A 23,185-nucleotide genomic window follows, 5' to 3' on the forward strand; every position below is an offset into this window, starting at 1 on the left:
GGTAGCTAATAAAGGAATTCCTTGTATGCTAGGTTGATCTCATTAAGATTAGCTTCAGTAAATGTAAATGAAGGGGAAGAGATTAGCCCCAATGGAGTTAAAGATTTGGACTTTAAAATTGACTGGTAGAAGAAAACGGGTGGTTTTAACAACATGAGAAAGCTGAATAGATGGGAATTATGACTGATGGGTTGCGGCAGGGAATAAGCCTGGGATATCTATCTATCTGTCTATCCATCCTTCTATCTATGATACAATACAATAAAGATACAATAATTTGCGAGGAAAATGTGAACATTGGTCTGGATGCTTTCTGTGAACCTTTCTGATTTAAAATGGACATGGACATAATAATTGAGGCCCCTGTGCAATTTTCACTTGAGGGTTGGTGATAAATCCACAAAGAAGCAGATCTTTCAACTCTGATTGGTTGCATAGCCTAGAGACAGATTCCGTGGATCTTTCTTAAAATAAACCTCAGTTAGCTTGGTGGTGGTGAGGGGCTATAGATGAGCTTTATTAAAATCTACAGAAATGTTTGCGTTCTAGGTTTTATTAGAAAATGCGACAAAAACCAATCAAGAGTGCCGTGCAATTAGGTCCCCCATCCATGACATATAATTGGACACCTTTGTGTAGACCCCGTAGAGCCCAGCAGAGCCACATTCCAAACCCCAGGAGACCAAGCCCCCGACAAACCACCTCTTAGCCTGGGTATCGTAGAACACCAAGGCCCCTCCACTGTCCCCATAGCAAGAATCCTTCCCACCCTCCTCAGTTCCTGCGCAGAGCATGTTTTCTGTCAGCCGGAGCTGCTTTCCTTGCACAGTCCGGTTTGCGTAGGCCGCTTTGCATTTGTTCGACTCGACAACGTCTACCTCGGTGTACAGCAAGAAACGGGACTGCCGGGACCGCTCCGTTTTCCCCCAGCCAGCAATGATTCCTGTGTCGTTTGTCTTCACGCGGAAGCCGGGGTTGTATCCCGGCAAGCAGATTGGAGTGATGTTTTTGTTAACAGGGACTTTGTGTTTCAGTTTAATCAAAGCAATGTCGTTGTCAAAGTTGACGCCGTCGTTCGTGAAGCCGTCATGGACAAAAACCGATTCTGCCCAGGCTTGGTGATAATGAGGGGAGCGTTTGTTTAGGAGCCCCAATTTCAAAGTCAGGGAGGAGGCATCAGCTGGGCTGCCCAGGACGTGAGCAGCGGTTAAGATCCAGTTATCGTATAAAAGGGCTCCACCCCCAGTTGCTCCATGCGCGTCCGTGATTAAAACCTGCCAAGGGAATTGGCCGGGCAGAGCCTTCTGCCCTCCAAAGATACGCTTCAGAGTGTTAGACGTTTGCACTCCACAGACTGGCAAGGAAGAGAAAGTCAGACTTATTAGTTCAGTGAGATTTGATTCTCCTAGTCTCAATCTACAGGACCTAGAAAGTGTGGGGGATTGGATTGTGTGTCCCAAACTCATTTACTTTCCCATTCTTCTCTGCCCCAACAAGGAATTCCAGAGAGAGGGGGTGGTGTTTGATATTTGGATGCCAGGTTTGCCAATCACTTTCAAACACTAAGCTATGAGGCTTCTCTTTCCCCCACCTGGAGAGGTGGTGGTGATTGGTGTCCTTCCCATAACAAAATTCAGAGCTATCTATGGCTGCATTGTAACATTGGCATCTGTTGCAGCTTAATGTGAGACAGGTTTCTTAGTCACAAATCTCAGCCGCTTAAGTATATCGATGCTTAAACTATGGAAATACCAATTTTTTCCTTATTGTGTGGTCTTGCCTTGAGATCTCCCAGGTGCTGAGTGGTTCAACTATCTTCACAAATATGAACGTTGCTTTATTATTGGTAATACTACATGGTGCAGTCTGGTCTTTTCAAATGTTGGCTTGGTTGTTTGATATGTCCCCGATTGTGCAGTTTGATTGGCCAATTAAATAATGGATGAGACAAAAAAAGAAAAGTTGTTTTGTTCTATACCCAGGTTCTTGGGTATAGGTTTTATTTAAAGGTTGCAATAAGGGGTATTTCACATCTGAAAAGTTTGTAATACCTCTCTTTAGCCTTGCATAGTTTCTTTTGTATAGTTCAGGGGTGTCAAACCCAAGGCCTGGGGGCCAGATCTGGCCTGCGGGGTGCTTAGATCTGACACATTGGGTCACCCTGAAAACAGGGCCCGCAGTACCTCTGCCAGTGAAACGGGTTCCCAAGCTCAGTTTCTGGCTGCATCAGCCTCCTGCAATCCTCTGCCAGTGAAAAGGGAGCTCAAGAGGCCGTGTGCAGAGTGTTCGGGCTGCCACAGGCAGCCCTGACATGAGTGACATCAAGCAGGCCACGCCCCCTCTGCCCCCTCCCAAAGATGAAACAACCCTCATGTGGCCCTCAATGAAATCGAGTTTGACACCCCTAAAAGTGAAATAGTTATGCTTTCAGTCACCTTTGATCATATGGGTATGAAAAAATCTGCAGATTTTTTTAAAAAAATATTATTTTATACCTAAGATTCTACACACCCACACACATACACACAATTATGCACAGCTGGCAGATCAGGAAGGGAAAACTTTCTGCACCACTTGGAGCAGATTAGCAGCACAAAACAAGGAAAGGGTGACATTTGCCTGAGATCATATCCTTGTCTTATGTACCTGTTGTAGAGCACTTGCATATATATTACCTGGTTCACAGACCGGAGGTGCTTTGTTTCCCTTGTGATCCTTCCAGAAACCATCATGGGCACACCGGTAGTTACCTGCATAAACGGTATAGCCTTGGTAAAGAGAGATGCCACTCATACTTCAAATTGCAGCCAGCTCTTTTACACCAGTATTAAATACTGTCCTAACCCTCACCAGAAGGTCCCAATTTGCATTCCATAGTTTACTGATACCTCCTGTAGGAAATGGCCAGGCTGAACCCTGCGGGTGGAGTTAAGCACATCATCAGTTCAGAGTCCCTTTGCGCCCACAAGAAATATACCATATTTTTCAGAGTATAAGACACACTTTGTTCCCCCCTAAAAGAGGGTAAAAATTTGGGTGCATCTTATACACTGAATGTAGCCCCGCCAGCCCCCACCCTTTGGCCTTTGCCTCCTTGCAGCAAATAGCAAACAGCCTGTTTCAGCTTCAGCAGAAGCAGCTGATTGTCGGTTGGATTGGCCACCTGACCAGCAACTGTTTCAGGTTGCAGGGATTGCCATTGCCGCCTCCGCGCGCCCCATTTTCAGCCTCCACATCCCATTTTTGCCCTCTCCGTTCCCTGGTTTGGTCTTCTGCGCCCCTATTTTCTGCCCATTCTGATCCCTGGAAGGGGCATAAAATGGGGTGTGCGGAGGCTGAAAACAGGATGCGGAGGCCAAAAATGGGGCGCGCGGAAGTGGCAATAGGCTTTGGCAATCCCTGCAGCCTGAAACCCCTGATCTTCGGGAGCTGCTTGTGCTAATCAGGCTGTGCTGAAACTGAAACTGAAACTGACTGTTTGTTGCAAGGAGGCAAATTGCTGGGAGGCAGATTTTTTCCCCCTTCTTTTCCTTCCCAAAAGCTAAGTGCATCTTATAGTTCAGAGCGTCTTCTACTCTGAAAAATATGGTAAGTCCAGCCCTCCTTCAATTCCATGGACTATCTACTGCCAATTTGCCTTGACCGTTAGTAGTATAGATTCTGGTTTAATGGTAGTATGAAATAAACTCATACTAATTTTGGACCGAACACTGGCTCTCAATTTCTTGCACCTGGCATCTTCCTCATTGCATAGACTCTATGCATAGCAATGCCAGAATCCTTATGCCCTTGTTCCACCAGATTTACAAATGCCTTAAGTTCCACCAGATTTACAAATGCCTTAAGTTGAGTTAAGAGATGTTTTTACTCGATAGGCGTGAACATGTTGCTATACCTCAACAATTAAGGCAAGGCACTGGTGTTTAGTCCAGCATACGTTTTTGGGGGGGTTCATGGAGCATTTCTTACTGTTTAATTGTCATAAGCGTGTCAAATTCTCTCTCCATGTGCTGATCCACAAACGCCCAAAGCATCACTTCATTTGCACAGGCGGGTGGGGAGGTCTGAATAGCCTTAGTGAAACTGCAAGATTTGCAGAATTCATTTTCTAAAACACTGGATTGTTGGCTTTTTTAAAAAAAGTCTATTGAGGAAGTCAAATAAAAGGGGAGAGATTTTCAGAATTACGGAATATTTCAAGGTTCAAGAGAATAAGAATAGAATATCCTGGGTGAAGATCCTGCTAACAAGAATGCAGAACTACTACTCCTTTACTTTGACAAACTCCCGCTGGGATCGCAGGAAGATTTTTCAAGCAAAATTGAAGGTTTGCCTATGTCACAAAATGTTTTTCTTACCAGAATGGCCAGTTTTCAGGGCGTAGAAGGGGCTTTCACAATTATATTTGATTTCAGCTTGATAGGTAGAGATCTCTCTTCCGGTGACATACACAAGCGTGCCATTGGCTATGTCATTGGCAGGGCCGCAGTCAACAACTGAAAAGGATCAGGAAGAAATATTAAGCATCTGAAGGGCTGGAAATGCAGACAACAGTTACAAGAAAGATCAGGATAAAAATAGTGACAGGTGGCAGAGAATCTTGTCCCAAGTCAAAGATAATTTTTTTCTGAGACTTAAATTGTGGGTCTTGAGTATCTCATCAGAGATCTGTAACCCAGAGGCTTTTGTTTTAATTCTTACAAATTCTTTCACTCAGCTTGTAAATAACATACATTACATTCTGCCTCTTTTAAGTGTCTCCCAAATGACTTCTGGAGCATAGAATCAATTTTAAAAGAAGGATTAGAGGATGAGCAGAAGCGAGATAAAAGATTTTTGTGTCTGTTTAACTCCCCTGTTAAACCAAAAACCGGGACATATGTCAGGCTTGAGAACAGATTTCCACCAAGAAAAAAGTAACATATCTTGAGGACTGCAAGTCTCATGTGGATTCTGGGCAGAAGACCTACTGGTGCATTGGGCCATTGGCTTGTTCCAGGCCCCATCCTTTTGGCAGGTTGCTTTGAACGATTTCACAATCAGTTTGTTCTGTGGGAGGCAAAACGAAAGATTTCAGGGAATTTGTCTTGCAATTTGAGAACGCCTTGGTTGGTAATCATTCCAAAAACAACAAGGCAAAAAACCGTGTTGTGTCCTGCAAGAGCTTGATGTCCCTTCACCCCAAACCAGGAAGCTCAAATTGCCAAGAAGCTGCTGATTCTCTTCTACAGAGGAATTATTGAGTCTGTCATCTGCACCTCTATAACTGTCTGGTTTGGTTCTGCAACCCAACAAGACAGACACAGACTTCAGAAGATAATCAGAACTGCAGAAAAAACAATTACTGCCAACCTGCCTTCCTGCATGAGTCGCTGCACGAGTCAAAAAGAGGTCCGTGAAAATATTTACAGATCCCTCGCATCCTGGACATAAATTCTTTCAACTCCTACCCTCAAAACGACACTATAGAACACTGCACACCAGAACAACTAGACACAAGGACAGTTTTTTCCCTGAATGCCATCACTCTGCTAAACAAATCATTCCCACAACACTGTCAAACTATTCACTAAGCCTGCATTACTATTACTATTAGTCTTCTCATTGTTTCTATCACTCATCTCCTCCCACTTATGACTGCAGGACTGGAACTTTGTTGCTTGCATCCTGATGATTTATATTAATATTGATTGTTTCCTGATGGCTTATTTGTACCCTCTGACTATCATGTTGTACCTTATGATTCTTGACGAATGTATCTTGTCTTTTTATGTTCACTGAGAGCACATATGCACCAAAGACAGATTCCTTGTGTGTCCAATCCAGTGGTGAAATTCAATTTTTTTTACTACCAGTCCTCTGGGCGTGGCTGGGGAAGGATACTGCAAATCTTCATTCCCACCCCACTCCTGGGGCAAGGAGATTGCAAAATCCCCATTCCCTCCCCACTTCAGGGGAAGGATACTGCAAAATCCCAATTCCCACCCCACTCCAGGGGAAGGATACTGCAAAATCCCCATTCCCTTCCCATTCCTGGGGAAAGGATATTGCAAAATCTCCATTCCCACCCTACTCCTGGGGCAAGAATATTGCAAAATCTCCATTCCTACTCCACTCCTGGGGCAAGGATACTCCAAAAGTCCCATTCCCTCCCCACTCCTGGTGCCAGTCAGAAGTGGTATTTTCCAGTTATCCAAAACTATGCAAATTTTCCGCTACCAGTTCTCCAGAACCTGCTGAATTTCACCCCTGGTCCAATCACACTTGGCCAATAAAGAATTCTATTCTATTCTAACCACCAAGACCAAAACTAGGAATTTAGGTTAATAACAGCTCAATATTAAAAGCCTTTATAATGTACAGTGTTTTTCCACTCTGCGTGATTGTTTTGGCCCAATTTCCACAGCTAAAATTTATACCGATCTGTATAAGTTGCCTACCTGTAGAAGTAAAACAAAACAAAAACCTGTGAGAATATTACCTCCAAAAGTGCGTAGCCCATGTTGCAAGTGAGGCTGTAGAAGTCTTTAAAAATATATTTTGCCTGCACTGGAGAGATCCGGCCGTTGGGTGGCGCTTGAGGGTCGGGGCACGGCAAAGCTGCAGAGTTGGAAAACAAGGGGGTGGGGTGGGGAAACAGCCTTGATTTCCTACTTTTTGTCAAAATGCAATTAGATCATCTCACCGTTCTTACTGAACTCTACATTTCAGATTTCTGTTCTACTAGTTTTCCTAGTCTGAATGGAAATTTAATCTATGCAATGTAGGGGTTGTATTATTGATCCCACGGAACTCCTCCCAACTGTTTCAGCAACCGTCTGTACAATTGGCATAACTTGCCTCAAAAGAATTCTAAATACCGTTGACTCGAGGGTCAACATAAGTACAGGTAGTCCTTGACTTAGAACAAGTGACAGCCACTGCAAAAGATGACTTATGACCATTTCCCACACTTAACGAACGTCGCAGCGTTCCCCACAGTCACGTGATCAAAACGGAGATGCTTGACAACTGACAACATGTTTATGACGGTCTCAGTGTCCTGAAGTCACGCGATCCCCTTTTGCGGACTTTCTGACAAGCAAAGTCAATGGGGAAGCCAGATTCACTTAACAACTGCGTGACTAACTTTAACAATTGCGGTGATTCACTTAACAGCTGTGGCAAGAAAGGGCACAACAAGCGGGGCGAAACTCACTGAACAATGGACTTGCTTAGCAACAGAAATTTTGAGATCCATTGTGCTCGTAAGCTGAGGACTACCTGTATCCCAATGAGATTTCCAATTTGCTTCCCCCCCCACCTTCATTTTTACTATGCTTTCCTCTCTCCAAACACTATTAATTTGCTTTCTAGTACAGTTGAATTGCTATGGACACAAGGGTCCTCAAAGTACAGGCCACGGGCTGGATACAGTCCGCTGAAGCCATTAATCTGGCCCGCATGGCACCACAGGGCTGCCCCACTCACATCGCCCACCTAGAGAGAGGGAGGGAAGACACACACACACACACACAAGGTAGCCACATCCCTTCACTAACCTGCTTTCCACCCCCAGGAGCATAACAAATTAAAAGTTTGATTTGTATTGTTTTATGGGCTGCTAAATTGGCCACACCTACCCAGTCACATGTTCACTTAGCAGGGGTGGGTTCCGGATCCTGGTGCAACCAGTACGGTGCAACAGGGCCCGGCGTCCACCACATGAACGCGTGGAGCATGCGCACGTTCGCAGCGCGTGCATGCATCCTTGTCTCCTGCGATCCTCCATGACGCTCCAGCTGCTCGGCAGAGTGTTTCGCAGGTGCTGTATACTCCGTGTGCGGAAGCGCCAAAGAGCTCAAATACAGGTAAGGTGGGCCCTCCGGAGCACCGTACCTGAACGGTATCTGGTGCTCCCAGCAGGCACCAGTACGCCCGTACGGGGCCGTACTGCCTGCAACCCACCACTGCCACCTCCGGGGCCCCAACAGTCTGAGGAACCGTGAATTAACATGGCTTTTCCCCAAAGCTGTCTAACCTGTTGTGCTATAGCTGAGCTTCCATCCGGCATGAACACCAGAAAGGTCAGTGATGAACGTGATATCAACCGTATTGCTCCGCGTTTCAATTTTGGGAGGTGGGGAACTGCCACAGAAGGGACCATATTCTTTCTTGGGAGTCTTAACCTGGAAAAACCACAAAAGATAAGTGCTTTATAGCATCCGACATCCAGGTATTGCAGTCTGGCTCGGTCTGATGCCACCGTTTAAGAAAGAAATGTCTTCGGTTATGGTTTTAAATTTCCTTTATCTTATTTTAAATACCATATTTTTAGGACTATAAGACACACCAGAGTATAAGACTCACCACGATTTTGATGAAGTAATTTTTTTGTAAAAAAGGTGTTGCACTCTGCAGGCCTCCCAAACCCACTGCACGCCCCATTTTTTGCAAAAAACCAAAAAGGGGGGGGGAGAGCATGCAGAGCTTTGGGAGGCTTGTAGAGTGCTCCTGGGGGTTGGGGGGGTTAAAAAGGAGCAAAAATGGCCCTCCCCAGCCCCCAGGAGCACTCTGGAAACCTCCCAAACCTCTGCACGTCCATTTTTGCAAAGGTGGTGGCGGGGTTTCAGTAGATCAAAAATGCTGTATTCAGTGTATAAGACACACCCAGATTGTCACCCTCTTTTGGGGAAGAAAAATGTGCGTCTTATACTCCGAAAAATATGGTATGTTAATTTTAACCCAATCCAAAATGGAATTTGTCTTGTTGGGAGGCTGCAGAAATCGTGTGAAGTTCATTGGATTCACTGTGACCCAAGTACCGCGTGGTTTTAGGATATGTCATTCAATAGGCATCCCCCCTTCAGTGTGATCCTACGGTACAGAGAGAAAGGGCTTTAGAAAGAGTGCAGAAATCGGCCATGTTTTTTTTTAAAGCCAAGTTTTAAACTTATTTCAGATTGCACCTATAAATTGAAATGATTGTGTGGCAAGTAGTTTTTTTTTTTCAGGGGGGAAATCCTTTTGAGCAAAATTCTGGAAAGCCTGCAATGAGGTGGACCTCATGTCTCACAAGTGTGATGAAATAGAAATATATTGAAAGTATTAATTTAATTTGAAGGTGTCTTGTGGCAATGACTGGCTTCATACATCATACTCGATTGTCATGTAATTTGTCTTGCCTTTGCAAGGCCTTTTTATCAGTTGTTTTAAAGCCATTCCGTTTCTTTGGTGCTTTGCTGTTTGCTTCCTAGACTTCGTAAAGATAGGAGCAGGGCATATACATTGGTAGAGAGATAGAGAGATACTGTGTTTGTGAACTCTTTTAATGTGGAATAGAATAGAATAACAAAGTTGGAAGGGACCTTGGAGGTCTTCTAGTCCAACCCTCTGCTTAGGCAGGAAACCCTACACCACTTCAAACAAATGGCTATCCAACAGCGTCTTAAAAGCTTCCAGTGCTGGAGCATTCACCACTTCTGGAGGCAAGCTGTTCCACTGATTAATTGTTCTAACTTTCAGAAAATTTCTCCTTAGTTCTAAGTTGCTTCTCTCCTTGATTAGTTTCCACCCATTATTCTTGTTCTACCCTCAGGTGCTTTGGAGAATAGCTTGACTCCCTCTTCTTTGTGGCAGCCCCTGAGATATTGGAAGACTGCTATCATGTCTCCCCTAGTCCTTCTTTTCATTAAACTAGACACACCCAGTTCCTGCAACCGTTCTTCATATGTTTTAACCTCCAGTCCCCTAATCCTCTTTGTTGCTCATCTCTGCACTCTTTCTCAACATCTTTTTTACATCGTAGCGACCAAAACTGGATGCCGTATTCCAAGTGTGGCCTTACCAAGGCCCTACAAAGTGATATTAACCCTTCACGTGATCTTGATTCTATCCCTCTGTTGATGCAGCCTAGAACTGTGTTGGCTTTTTTGGCAGCTGCTGCACACGGCTGGCTCCTATTTAAATGGTTGTCCACTAGGACTCCAAGATCCATCTCACAGTTACTACTATGGAGCCAGGTACCACCTATACTGTACCTGTGCATGTTGTTTTTCTTGCCTAAAGGTAGAACCTTACTTTTTCCACCATTGAATTTCATTTTGTTAGATAGCGTCCAATTCAAGTTTGTCAAGATTCTTCTGTGTCTTAAGCCTATCTTCCGGAGTGTTGGCTATTCCTGCCAGCTTGATGTCATTTACGGCTTAACATATCTTAAGCCCATCCCTTTGTAATTTATTCAACAAATCATGACATAGGCTGCTTTGTGAACCCTGCCTCTTTGTTAGTTACCTGCTGTGAATTAAATAGAGCTATGTGAAAAATCCAGATTTCTAGCACATGGAAAAACCTCTCGAAGCAATCCCACTGACCTTCAGGATGTCATAGGGACACAGCACTTCTGGATGGTCTTCTACATCAAAGAGTCCCACAAATTCTAGGATGACCATGAAACCTTCTTCCACCCGGATGCTATAACTGCACTCGGATATTTTAGGATACGGGTTGGGATAATTGGGGCTGGAGATTACACCAGTTCTTGCTGTCAACACCTTATTCGGACAGTGCGCTGAAAGAAAGGGGGAAGAAGAAGGAAAATAGAAGCCTTCAGAAAAAATGTATGGTGTTTTTTTAAAAAAAATACATATTCAGTTCACATTTGAGTTTTGAACCAAAAGACCTTTTTGAATCCTAGGCTGATATAAGAAGAAACGAGATGCAAACATCAGCATTCCATAGGAAGCTGGCTAACAGGAGATTGAAGTGTTCATTTATCTGAGCAAGCACAGATTATCCTTGACTTGCAATGGTCCTTGTTTAATGACTGTTCGAAGTTACAACAGCACGCTGAAAAGTAACTTACGGTTGTTTTTCACACTTAACAACCGTTGCAGCATCCCCATGGCCACGCGATCAAAATGCAGACGCCTGGCAATGGAACTCATGTTTATGGAATGGAATGGAATAGCTTTGTTAATAACTCTTTGTTAATAACTTTGTTAATAACTCTTGTTATTCTATTCTCTATTCTGTTCTCTATTCTATTCTAACTCTTGTTATTCTATTCTATTCTCTATTCTATTCTCTATTCTATTCTCTATTCTCTATTCTATTCTTTCTATTCTATTCTCTATTCTCTATTCTCTCTTTTCTATTCTATTCTCAATTCTATTCTCTTTTCTATTCTATTCTATTCTATTCTATTCTTTCTATTCTATTCTTTATATTCTATTCTCTATTCTTTATATTCTATTCTATTCTCATTCTATTCTTTATATTCTATTCTATTCTCTATTCTATTCTTCTATTCTATTCTTCTATTCTATTCTATTCACTGAGCCGAGGTGGCGCAGTGGTTAAATGCAGCACTGCAGGCTACTTCAGCTGACTGCAGTTCTGCAGTTCGGCTGTTCAAATCTCACCGGCTCAGGGTTGACTCAGCCTTCCATCCTTCCGAGGTGGGTAAAATGAGGACTCGGATTGTTGTTGGGGGCAATATGCTGACTCTGTAAACCGCTTAGAGAGGGCTGAAAGCCCTATGAAGCGGTATATAAGTCTAACTGCTATTGCTATTGCTATTGCTATTCTCTATTCTATTCTTTATATTCTATTCTATTCTCTATTCTATTCTTATATTCTATTCTATTCTTATATTCTATTCTATTCTCAATTCTATTCTTTATATTCTATTCTATTCTCTATTCTATTCTTATATTCTATTCTATTCTTATATTCTATTCTATTCTCAATTCTATTCTTTATATTCTATTCTTTATATTCTATTCTTTATATTCTATTCTTTATATTCTATTCTATTCTATTCTCTATTCTACTCTACTCTATTCTACTCTACTCTACTCTACTCTACTCTACTCTACTCTACTCTACTCTACTGCCATCCCCTTTTTGATATCTCCCAAAAACAAGCCCCCTCCCCACAACTCTGTTCGCTGTTGCCAGATGTATAGGAGAGGTAATAAGAGTTTCCGTGATTAAAAAAACGAAAGGAAAAAAAAAAAGAGTTTCCATGGTAAAATCCAGCACTGTATCACTTTTTGACGGTGACATATTTATAGCCACAGTGTCTCCCTCTGATAACCCAAGGTAGGACTTCCCATCTAACAAATCTCTGCTAATTTCCCCTCCGTGTACCTTCCATTTAAATTTAATGTAAATTACATATAGTGAGTTTAATTACGCCATTACAAGATCCTCTCTTCTGACAGGTTAAAGAAAAGGTGTGTGGGGGGGGGGGTTATCTGGGATTGCATGTCATCCTGGAGACCGTAGGTTGTATATCACGGCCTTAAGGAATGCCAGAGAATAGAAGAAGGGAGAAATTGAACACTGTGGAATCTAGCGTTGCTGCACCCTGAACCTTTTCAGATAGAGCTGGCAGACCATTAAAATTTAGATAAAGGTAAAGGTTCCCCTTGCATATATGTGCTAGTCGTTCCCGACTCTAGGGGGCGGTGTTCATCTCCATTTCAAAGCCGAAGAGCCAGCGCTGTCCGAAGACGTCTCTGTGGTCATGTAGCCAGCATGACTCAACGTCGAAGGCACACGGAAGGCTGTGACCTTCCCACCAAAGGTGGCTCCTGTTTTTCTACTTGCATTTTTTAATGTGCTTTCGAACTGCTAGGTTGGCAGAAGCTGGGACAAGTCCCAGGAGCTCACTCTGTTACGCAGCGCTAGGGATTCGAACCTCCAAACCGCTGATTTTTCTGATCGACAATCTCAGCGTCTTAGCCACGGAGCCACCGCGTTTCCCATTAAAATTTAATGCAGTTCAATGAATGATTAGATGGTTTGGGCACGGGTAAGAGAGCCGTATCGACAGAGGTGTCACACAGGCACTGTTCAATTAATACATAATGTAGCAGGCATTAATATTAATTCAGCATTCCTTATCAAGGGTTGTATTTCTGTTTTGTAGACACACACACACACACACACACACACACCTTGCACAAAAGCAGCCTTCTCTCTCTCTCGCTCTCCCTCCCTCCCTCCCTCTTCCCTCCCCCACTTTCTGTCTTTGCCCATAAACCTCAACTGAGTTTTAAGAGTATCAATAGAACATTCAATTACATTTAGGCCTCTCTCTCTCTCCCTCCTTCCCTCCCTCTCTCTTTCTCTATCTCTATCTATCTGTCTGTCTGTCTCTCTCTCTATATATATATATATCAAGATATATATATATGTGTGTAATTGAGAGCATTCAATTACACTTAGGCTTCTATCTATCTATCTATCTATCTATCTATCTATCTATCTATCTATCTATCTAGCATTCAATTACACTTAGGCCTCTCTCTCCCTTCCTTCCTTCCTCCCCCCCCCCATATATATATATATATATATATATATATATATATATATATATGTGTGTGTGTGTGTGTGTGTATACATATATATATATGAGATAATTGCACAGTTGCAACACAAATGTAACAAAGGCAACAGTAAAAATAATGGCTCTCTGTCTGGATGGTCTCTTGTGATGAGCCGATAGACAGAGAAAGGAAGCAGTGAACTTCCTCCCATATTTGAGCATATCAGGGGTTGTGACATAAAATACATATATATGAGAGTACACACACACACACACACACACACACACACACACACACACACACACTGCAGTGCCACCCGAGACCTTAACTCTGAGAAAGAAGCCTATCTCAACTTGTAAAAGTGTGATTGCCGGATCATTAAGTCCGAAATTAACAGTTGCCCATAAATTTGCCTACTGAATGGACTGGAAAAAAACATGGCAAAGACGGACGAGTAGAAAACAAAGGCAGGAGAAACTGGTGGGTTCTGTAAATGAGCCGAGATGATATGAAGCATAAACCATGATTTACCAACAGGGATGGTTTAAGTCCTGCAGTAAGGTAGACGGAAAGTGTTACAGGTTAGGGCCAACTGTGAAGAGTTCAACTTCACACTATCTATGGATGTCAAAGCTTAACTGTCAATTCCCCACTAGAAAGACCCTAATTTGAGATGATGGGTCTTACGGGGGAAACAAACCAAGAGTTGCTTTGAACTTTAGGTTCCTAATAGGAAGGAGTCGTGCGGTGGCCTAGAGGGAGAGCTCTCGCCTCACAATCAGGAGGCTGTGAGTTCGATCCTAGGTAGAGGTGGATATTTTTCTCTCTCTGGGCACACCGAGAATATATCTGCTGGACAAAACTCCGCCTTGGTGACAGGAAGGGCATCGGGCCATTCTGCTAGTTCCATTCAGTTGCCCAGACCCTGATGCAAGGGATTTTGGGGTCGTTAAATGAAGATGATGATGAAAGGAAGTAGGTTGGCAGGTGGGGGCAGCGCTGTAATTAATTCCTTCCCCAATTCTCCTCCCCAAGTGTTTTATTTCCTCCCTAAGGCTCCTTACATTAAGGGAGAGAGGGGCTTTTGGAAGTTGATGGAGGAAACCAGGAGGAAGAACCTCTTTCTGTTCATCTATTTTAAAATGCCCAGTTTCTAGTGTGAAATAGTTGGACTATGAAGCACTAATATGGTGAGATTTGGGTGGACAGGAAAACCTGTCTTCTCTGGCATCAAATGACATGGGAGCTTACTGTGATTCTGAATAGAATAGAATAGAATAAGAGAGATGGAAGGGACCTTGGAGATCTTCTAGTCCAACCCCCTGCTCACGCAGGAAACCCTAGAGCACTTCAGGCAAAGGGTTATCCAACATCATTTTAAAAACATCCAGTGTTGGGTCATTCACAACTTCTGGAGGCAAGCTGTTCCACTGATCAATTGTTCCAATTGTCAGAAAATTTCTCTTGAGTTCTAAGTTGCTTCTCTCCTTGATTAGTTTCCACCCATTGCTTCTTGTTCTACCCTCAGGTGCTTTGGAGAATAGCTTGACTCCCCTCTTCTCTGTGGCATCCCCTGAGATATTGGAAGACTGCTATCCTATCTCCCCTATTCCTTCTTTTCATTAAACTGGACATATCCAGTTCCTGCAACCGTTCTTCGTATGTTTTAGCCTCCAGTCCCCTAATCCTCTTTGTTGCTCTTCTCTGCCCTCTTTCCAGAGTCTCCACATCTTTTCTACATCGTGGCGACCAAAACTGGATGCTGTATTCCAAGTGTGGCCTCACCAAGGCCTTATAAAGTGGTATTAACACTTCACGTGATCTTGATTCTGTCCCTCTGTTTATGCAGCCTAGAACTGGGTTGGCTTTTTTGCCAGCTGCTGCTTCAACCTCACTCTAATTCCTCTTTTCCCCCCTACGAAACCTGCCAGATCTGTGTTGGAGACCGTTTCCATATAGGATGCTTTGACTGTACGCTCTTCTCTCCCCTCCTCGTCTAGTCCTCTCAGGCCAATTTTCAGCCCAGCTTGTGACCTCTTTTACGTTTCCCTTTCCCCTCGTGTTGAGCACCATTGCAAAATAAAACATTGCAGGAAATGTGGGACAGGGTGGAAGCCATTTTATTAACCACAGGAGGCGAGTCGCAGGAGGTGGGAGAAGCGGAAGGAAGAGCTAGATGCCGAATGACTGCAGCCCTCCATGGGTCTTCAGGAGAAGACTACACAGGTGGCCCCGCTGTCTCCATCTCTGCCTAAGCTGGGGAGCGGCAAGTTTATTTCACGCTGGAAAATAGAAAAGGGAGAACGAGAAAGATGGGAATGAAGAGAACGACGCTGGCGAATGTAATCCTTCCTGAGTGAGTGGCATAGCGGATTTATGAGCCTCGGTGGCGCAGTGGTTGGAGGGCAGTACTGCAGGCTCCTTCTGCTAACTGCTGGCTGCCTGCAGTTTGGCAATTCGAATCTCACCAGGCTCAAGGTTGACTCAGCCCATCCATCCTTCTGAGGTGGGTAAAATGAGGACTCAGATTGTTGGGGGCAAAAGGCTGACTCTGTAAAACGCTTAGAGAGGGCTGTAAAGCACTGTAAAATGGTATATGTCTAAGTGCTATTAAGCATAAGTCTAATCTTGTCATTGTACTTAAATACAACGAAATTGGTTATTCCTTCCTTCCTTCCTTCCTTCCTTCCATCCATCTACCCATCCATCCATCCATGGTGCACAGTGGTTACAATGCAGTATTGCAGGCTCACTCTGCCCACTGCCAGGAGTTCGATCCTGACCGGCTCAAGGTTGACTCAGCCTTCCATCCTTCCAAGGTGGGTAAACTGAGGATCTAGATTCTTGGGGGCAAAAGGCTGACTCTGTAAACTGCTTAGAAAGGGCTGTAAAGCACTGTGAAATGGTATGTAAGTCTAAGTGCTATTCCTTCCTTCCTTCCTTCCTTCCTTCCTCTTTCCTTCCATCCATCTATCTATCCCTCCATCTATGATGCACAGAGGTTAGAATGCAGTATTGCAGGCTAACTCCGCCCACTGCCAGGAGTTCGATCCTGACCGGCTCAAGATCGAGTCATCCTTCCATCCTTCCGAGGTCCATAAGATGAGAACCCAGATGGTTGGGGGAAAGAGGCTGACTCCATAAACCACTTAGAGAGGGCTGTAAAGGCACTGTGAAGCAGTATATAAGTCTGAGTACTATTGCTATTATAATCTGCCTTTTCTAGAGTTTCTGTTGACTTAAGTTGTTTTAAATCCCAATGAAACGTGCAGCACGTTCCAAGAACAAAGCAGTTGCATAAACAAATTAGGGAAATGATGATTAAAAAAAAAACATTAAAAAGTTCAGGTAGCACACTCCGGCCAATTTTTGACCACACCATCCTCCCTGCTTTTAGGAAGTGGACTCACCTTTGCAAGTTTTCTTGTCCTTGTGCAGAAGGTAGCCAATGTGGCAACTGCAATAAAAGCCACCCAGGTAATTGTGACAGTGGTGGTCACAAGGCAACTCGCCATCCAGCTGCCCTTCGCACTCATCAATGTCTGAAAGAGAAAAAAAAAACCAGAAATGGAGGACCAAGACTGGGGGCAAGGCTTGTAGAAGTAGCTGCTCACATGCAACATGGGAAATATCAAAACTGGATTGCAAGCTGTATTAGTTTATGGGCCTCTTTGGTGCAAAGCTCTCTGGCTTTCCATGCCTTTTTTGCGTAAAGATAAAGGCTCCCCTTGCACATATGTGCTAGTCGTTCCTAACTGTAGGGGGGCAGCGGCATTCATCTCCGTTTCAAAGCCGAAGAGCCAGCACTGTCCAAAGACGTCTCCGTGGTCATATCGCCGGCATGACTCAACTCCTGAAGGCGCATGGAACGCTGTTCCCTTCCCACCAAAGGTGGTTCCTATTTTTCTACTTGCATTTTTTTACGTGCTTTCGAACGGCTAGGTTGGCGAAAGCTGGGAAATGTCACGGGAGCTCACTCAGTTATACGGCGCTGGGGATTCAGACCGCCGAACTGCCGACCTTTATGATCGACAAGCTCAACGTCTTAGCCACGGAGCCACCGCGTCCCTGGCCTTTTTTAGACCTCTCCAAAATTCTGCGGTACAATCCCTGTGGTTTCCCGCCGTTTTGATTTACGCGCGAAACTAACCTGTAACTTCTGAAGAAGCACATTCTATGTGAAAAGGAAGACCACAAAACCAGATTTAAAAACTCTTATTTTGCCCCCTCGTACCTATTTCTAAACTTATATATTATTGATGGTGTCACATGGCAATGATTCCAGATTTGCCTTAAGAATGGTTTCCAGGAAATGCCGGACACTGAACTATCTGACGACAAAATAGGTGCCAATTAAGGCAACCTATGATCATATCAGATCGGTGCCCATTGGACTCAGTACTGCCTCCATCAATGGGGTCTCAGCCAGACCCCTTTCCCATTATGTTGCCACCTTTCCCCACCTCCCTAGAGTCATCAAAACCCGGAGCCGCCTATATTTCCTCGTCTCACCTTCAGCAGCGTAGAAGGCCTCAAAGCCCGTGAACTGTTTCTCGTTGGAGTAATCCGATCGGAAAGTCACTTGTAAATTGTTATCAATGGAGCGGTATATCTTTTTCCCAGGGGCCTCCTCTGTGTCAGTGCTCTCTTGTCCGCAGAGAGTGGCCACGACCTTACCTGCTGAGTTCAGCTGTAAAGCAAACACAGTGAGCTTTGCTGTTACTTGGTCTCCCTTAGCAATAGCAATAGCGCTTAGACTTACCCCAGCAATCTAGGTCCTCATTTTACCAACCTGGCAAGGACGGAAGAGTGAGTCAACCTTGAGCAGTTCAGGATCGAACTGCTGGCAATTGGCAGAATTAGCCTGCAATACTGCATTCAGACCACTGTGCCACTACAGCTTTTACCTACCATCCATCTATCACTATTTCATCCATCCATCACCTTTACTCTCTCTCCTTCCCTCTCAATTATCCATCCATCCATCCATCCATCCATCCATCCATCCATCCATCCATCCATCCATCTATCTATCACAATAGCACTTAGATTTATATACTGCTTCAGCCCTCTCTAAGTGGTTTACAGAGTCAGCATACTACTCCCAACAATCTGGGTCCTCGTTTTACCGAACCTCGGAAGAACAGAAGGCTGAGTCAGCTTTGAGCCGGTTAGGATCGAACTCCTGGCAGTGGGGAGAATTAGCCTGCAATACTGCAATCTCACCACTGCGCTACCATGGCTCTTGTAGCAAAAGACGTATATACCGCTTCAGCCCTCTCTAAGCAGTTTAGAGAGTCAGCCTCTTGCCCCCAACAATCTGGGTCCTCATTGTACCGACCTCGGATGGATGGAAGGCCGAGCAAGAGAATCTTGTTCCAATTTTCTCTGAGCTAAGCCAATAGGAAACAAGGGGTCAGGTTGCTCATTCGTATGAAAAGTGCTCTCGCATGTGGGTCTACACAGTATCTATCTCAACATGCACACCAAGTGATGCCACCTGGCAGTTGGACGTACTTTGACATAGTCGTATTCGCACTGGTAAGACAGCTCAAGGTTGAAGTGAGTGAAATAGATGCGGATGGCGTAGCCCTGCGGCAGGGTGATATTCCATATCCTCTCCTTGCTGTTAGGATAGACGTTGGGGAAATCTGGGGAGGCGATCCTCCCGTACATTTTGTCTAGCCGAAGAATGTCGCCAAGTATCCCAGGCCACAAAGCGAGGAGGAAGCAGCAGAATCTGTGCCAGAGGAAATGGGGAAAGTTACACACGCATACAGACACAGATACACAAAACCCTGCAGCTGGCTGATCCTTCACTCATGCTGACTGTCATTCCCTCTTCCTTCCTCATCTCCTTTCCTTCCTCTTCAGATTTCTCAGCCTGGCTGCCATCATTACCCCTTTAAAAAATATTCTGTAAAACTAAAAAGTCAGATATAAAAACTGTTTCAATTCTGTCACTAAAACAGGTGCACATTGATTGAATTTTGTAAACTACACCAGCGTAGACTTACAAGCTTCCAATTCTTTTTTTAAAAATGTTTTTATTAAACAGTTTTTCCCCATTTTTTAAAGACCAATATCATCTTTGCAACATTTCCACATCAATAAGCCTCCATTATACTCTTTTTATCCGTACATGTATACCTTTATCTATCTATCTATCTATCTATCTATCTATCTATCTATCTATCTATCTATCTATCTATCTATCTATCTATATCTTTACACATATTTTATCTAATATAGTAATTTATACTTATATTTCTTCTATACATTACTCTTTCAATGTATTTCTACACAATACATCTTATATCTATCTATGTACATATATTCCTCTTATAACTATTATTCTATGCTATTTTATATACAATATATCTTAGATTTCCCCCCTCTTATTAATTATGCGGTTTTATGATCTTTTCTAATTTCTTAATCTTCTTTCCTTTAATGCTTTCTTATTCTTTGCATCTTTCCTCTAGCCATAAATTCCATACTAAGTAATACTCAGATTCTCCCAAATCGGACGAACTTCAATTCTTATCTGTCCAAGCAAGAATTGCCAATTTGTCTTCACTGTCATCGCCTATATCGAAGCTGAATTTAAGAAAGCCCACTAAGCTTCATTAAACAGAAGGAACACCAGAAGAAAAGGCACGGTTGATCAAATTAAATACTGATTTAATATGGTATCTTGTCTCTCTCCCTCCATCCCCCGAATAAGAATCCTCACGGAAGCAGGACGCGACCCTGTTCTTCTCCATTAATTTATCAAACAGCCTACTAAAGTCATGTAAGTTGATGGAGGACATATTGTCTCCAGAAATTCAATAGGTCTGCAATAGCGGGGTGGCGGGGAGGGGGGGGAGGAGAAAATCACGCCAACAGATGAAGGGAACAACTTGATAAGCACAGAGCAACCTCACAGCAAGCCATGCGTTGCCCAAAGGAATTGAATTATGAAAGCATTTCCTCATCGAAACAAGATAATGGCAGTTCCATAGATATTGGTAGAAATCATTACATTGGAGAGATTACAGATTAACAGAGTTGGAAGGGACCTTGTAGGTCATCTAGTCCAGCCCCCTGCCCAAGCAGGAGACCTTACACTATTTCTGACAGATGGCAATCCGGTCTCTTGAAAGCCTCCAGGGATGAAGCTCCCACAACTTCCGAAGGCAACTTCTGTTCCATGGGTTGATTGTTCTCCCTGTCAGAAAGTTCCTCCTTGTTTCCAGGTTGAATCTCTCCTGGTTCAGTTTCCATCCATTGTTCCTTGTCTGGATTTCATGTGCTTTGGAAAATAGCTTGAGCCCCTCCTCTCTGTGGTAGCCCCTCAAATATTGGATGACTGTTCTCATGTCTCCCCTGGTCCTTCTCTTCACTAGACTAGCCATGCCCAGTTCCTGCAACCATTCTTCATATCTGTCCATATCTCCAATCCACTAATCATCCTGGTTGCTCTTCTCTGCAATCTTTCTAGAGTCCCAACCTCTTTTTAATAGTGTGGTGACCAAAACTAGATGCAGTCTTTGTGGAGTCTTACTAAGGCTTTATAGAGTGGTATTAGTACCACTGATTCATCAAATTTTAGCTTTTTGCCCCTTCACACTCTCAATTTGTTCTCCTTCCCACATAAGGAGACAAAAACTAGGTTCTTCCCGGACACCAGGTAGTATCTCAATGTGTCATAGAAGAGATTGCTTCTCTTGTGGCTACCGACGTTTGGTTTTTTTAACAAGGATCAGTGAGATTTTGCTGGTCAACAGTGTTAGAACGAGTTCACACCAAGACCCCCGTTTCATTCCAATCATGCCCAGAACATACCTCATCACAGCGGCGTTCCTGTCTATTTCCACCCAGATTTTTGTAGTCAGTAGCTTTCTCCGGCCTGTTTACGTTGTTTTTGAGGAAGGCTTTTCCTCTGTTGGTTCAGAGAATGTTTGTCTGAATTTTGAACTCTGGTCTTACGTTTCTCTCACACAGGCAAGTGGCGGAAGTTGGGACGGGCTCCCGTTGTTTGCTTCTCGCCCCCCCCCCCTTTTCTTCGTTCCCTTAAAGAAAGACACACCTTAGAAGTTTTCTTTTAACGTCTAAGCTTGTTCTGGGATACAGCAAGTTGACCAAAAAACCCCAAGCCCCAGCGCTTGTGGGTGAAGTGAGTGAGATAAAATGGGGAACTTACAAGGAAGTACATGATTTTGTGAGTTGAGGGGGGGGTGGAGGGTTTGTGTTTGGCAATAGCCATTGTGTTTCATCAGCTGGGTCTTCCCCGCTCTTGTGTAATGTCCGTGAGCATATCAAAAATCCAGGCACCTCTCCTGCAGCTGGAGAAAGAAAGAGGGGAGGGGAAGGAAAGAAATATTTTCATTTTATCGGAAGACACTTTGTGGCAGTGGTGAAATTCAATTTTTTTAAACTACCGGTTCTGTGGGCATGTCTAGGTGGACATGGCAGGGGAAGGATACTGCAAAGTCTCCATTCCCTCCCCACTCAACACGCAGGCTCAGAGTAAGGGTCAGGAGTGTCATCTAAAAAATTCCTGTGTTTGATTCGTGTCTCGGGGGAATGAACCCAGATAATTTATATCTGCCGCTCGTTGCAAAAAGTAAACTGCATATAAACCAGAAATCTCCCAGTTCAATTCCCTGCAGGCACCAGTGCTAACAATATACCTGTGTGTTTTCAGCTAACACAAAATTGCATAGTACACAATGTTCCAACCAGGTTCTATAGCCCATCTGAAGCTTGTCGGGTGCATTAAACAACGGCTGTGCAATTTTTTTTTTCTTTCTGAAATCAATGTCCCATTTTCATCATTGCGACAAGCAGTGTACAAGCGCTGAAAGATAATGGGTGATATTCTCGGGAGCAGATGTCAGGTTGGCTCCGAGCTCAGAAGTGAGTCATAAAAACCCCTGATTCCCATCCAATTGCATCTTCAGCTTCGCGAGAAGAGCTATCCCAACGTTATGCCTTTGCACTTTGCTCAAGTAGAACCTCCTACACCTTCAAGAGACGGCGGACTTGTGTCGTGTGTTCTGAGCGAGGCTTCCCAAGAGCCTGAAGCAAACTCCTTGTCCTGGCAAAAAAACTTTTTATTAATTTCCTGTGAATTCTGCTCCTTCACATCCAGCAAAGTCTTTCAAGGGAGGATTTACAGTCACAGACCTTATCTGGCTTGGAGAGCTGTCAGGCAGATATCTTTGCAAGGAGTCTCAGAGAGTCACGAACCAATGAAGCGAACTAATTGTCTCCTGCAAACTCCACTCCCCTTTCGCTCCTCTTTTGTTCCCTCTGGGAGGGGCCATTCATCATGATATCAAGTTGGCCATTCCCACCCAGTCACATGACCACCTAGCCACACCCATCCAGCTGGTCATTAGGCAGATCGTACTAGTGGCCCGCAAGATTTAAAATTATGAATTTAGTGGTCCCTGAGGTCCGAAAGGTTGGTGACCTGTTCTGACCCCCACCTTGCCCATTCAGAAACTACAGCCAAACAGAATGTTCAAAGGAATGTTTTTATCAGTCCCGGCTCTTGCTAGCTGCGAGCCCAAAATAAACACAGATACCTCTCGCGAATCCATTTTACCATACGAGATGGCAAAACTGCCGCTCAAAATCGCAAACAATGGGTGGCGATGGTTCGGGATGCATGCGACTCTACAGCGAAGGGATTGGCGATGCCGTACCGACGCTAAAGACTTAAGTCAAGTAAGTCAAGTCAAGTCAAATGCTCTGGCAAAAGTAAACTACAGCAAAACAGATTATATAAATCAAATCACTTATCCAAGTGCTTTTTCTCGATGGTTGCAAACAAATGGAGAACTTGACTAGAACAGAAACGGAACGTTGACTTCTGC

The 23,185-nt window shown here is 43.9% G+C and overlaps 1 protein-coding gene across 1 annotated transcript; it reads right to left on the reverse strand.

Annotated features, from left to right (window-relative positions):
* Positions 1-535: 535 nt before the first annotated feature.
* Positions 536-21,509, reverse strand: MASP2 (mannan binding lectin serine peptidase 2). Its single transcript, XM_032231859.1, has 11 exons — positions 21,147-21,509; positions 18,834-19,056; positions 17,829-18,006; positions 16,727-16,858; positions 10,353-10,549; positions 8,021-8,168; positions 6,482-6,600; positions 4,971-5,049; positions 4,359-4,496; positions 2,676-2,750; positions 536-1,354 (listed from the first exon to the last, which is right to left on the reverse strand). Exons 1-11 carry the CDS (start codon positions 21,149-21,151, stop codon positions 579-581), a joined length of 2,070 nt encoding a protein of 689 aa, XP_032087750.1. The 5' UTR covers positions 21,152-21,509; the 3' UTR covers positions 536-578.
* Positions 21,510-23,185: the final 1,676 nt, after the last annotated feature.

The sequence above is a fragment of the Thamnophis elegans genome, chromosome 15 (genome assembly GCF_009769535.1).
Source record: "Thamnophis elegans isolate rThaEle1 chromosome 15, rThaEle1.pri, whole genome shotgun sequence".
Classification (NCBI taxonomy): Eukaryota; Metazoa; Chordata; class Lepidosauria; order Squamata; family Colubridae; genus Thamnophis; species Thamnophis elegans.